The following is a 745-nucleotide window of genomic DNA, read 5'->3' as shown; positions in this document are numbered from 1 at the left end:
AAAAAAAAAAAAAAAAAAAAAAAAAAAAAAAAAAAAAAAAAAAAAAAAAAAAAAAAAAAAAACGAACGAACATACAAACATCACTTGTCTAGACAATTAACATTTAACATGTAAAAGTAAAGAATCGTTCAGACAAAATCCCAATAGGTACTTCAATTGGCTGGTAACCAATGTTTTGTTGTTGAATATATTCACTGTGGTCATAAATAATTGACTTTACATATGAATCAATTCCTCAGGTGTCGCATAAACCACGATATCGCTATTGATGATGATATCTGAAACCAACCTACAATTCCGTTTATCCAGACGCAGCCCCTTATTATTCATATATTTCTAAGTAATACACTCGCCTAATACAGGTAACCGAGTACATCCAGGTAAGGAACTCTTGTCCATGCTAACTCGGGAAGCAAAGCAAAGTAGGTTATGTATAAATCATCAAAGACTATTACTTTGGTGCCTGATTCTGTGGTGATCTTGTCTGGGCAGCCGTAGACATCACACGCAAGCGGCTTGCTATATCTGTGAAAGATGGCCGGACTACTGGGTCAGGAGACCAGCACTGTTCCATAAGCAATCTCCAGTCAGGGTCGCAGAAGCTCGGAACGGGTGGTCTCAACGTGTTGTTCACTATGCCTCCTGATTGAAGAATGAAGGAGGAAATCATCAAATTCAGAATTAAAAACTTTCTAGATATAAATGCAGTATGTAAAGCGAAGTTGCGGGGGGGGGGGGGCGGGGG

At 38.3% G+C, this 745-nt stretch overlaps 1 protein-coding gene across 1 annotated transcript in view; it reads right to left on the bottom strand.

The window, feature by feature from the left end:
- Positions 1-131: 131 nt before the first annotated feature.
- The window catches only part of LOC111495270, an 8,953-nt gene continuing 8,339 nt past the window's right edge, over positions 132-745 (bottom strand). Inside the window, exon 9 of the mRNA XM_023145236.1 lies at positions 132-642. Within this exon, the coding sequence (XP_023001004.1) occupies positions 452-642 (191 nt within the window). The 3' untranslated portion in view covers positions 132-451. The remainder of the gene's footprint in view (positions 643-745) is intronic.

The sequence above is a fragment of the Cucurbita maxima genome, unplaced genomic scaffold, assembly GCF_002738345.1.
Source record: "Cucurbita maxima cultivar Rimu unplaced genomic scaffold, Cmax_1.0 Cma_Scf00021, whole genome shotgun sequence".
Taxonomy (NCBI): domain Eukaryota; kingdom Viridiplantae; phylum Streptophyta; class Magnoliopsida; order Cucurbitales; family Cucurbitaceae; genus Cucurbita; species Cucurbita maxima.
The sequence above is the reverse complement of the archived record's forward strand: the minus strand, read 5'-3'. Positions and strand labels throughout refer to the sequence as shown.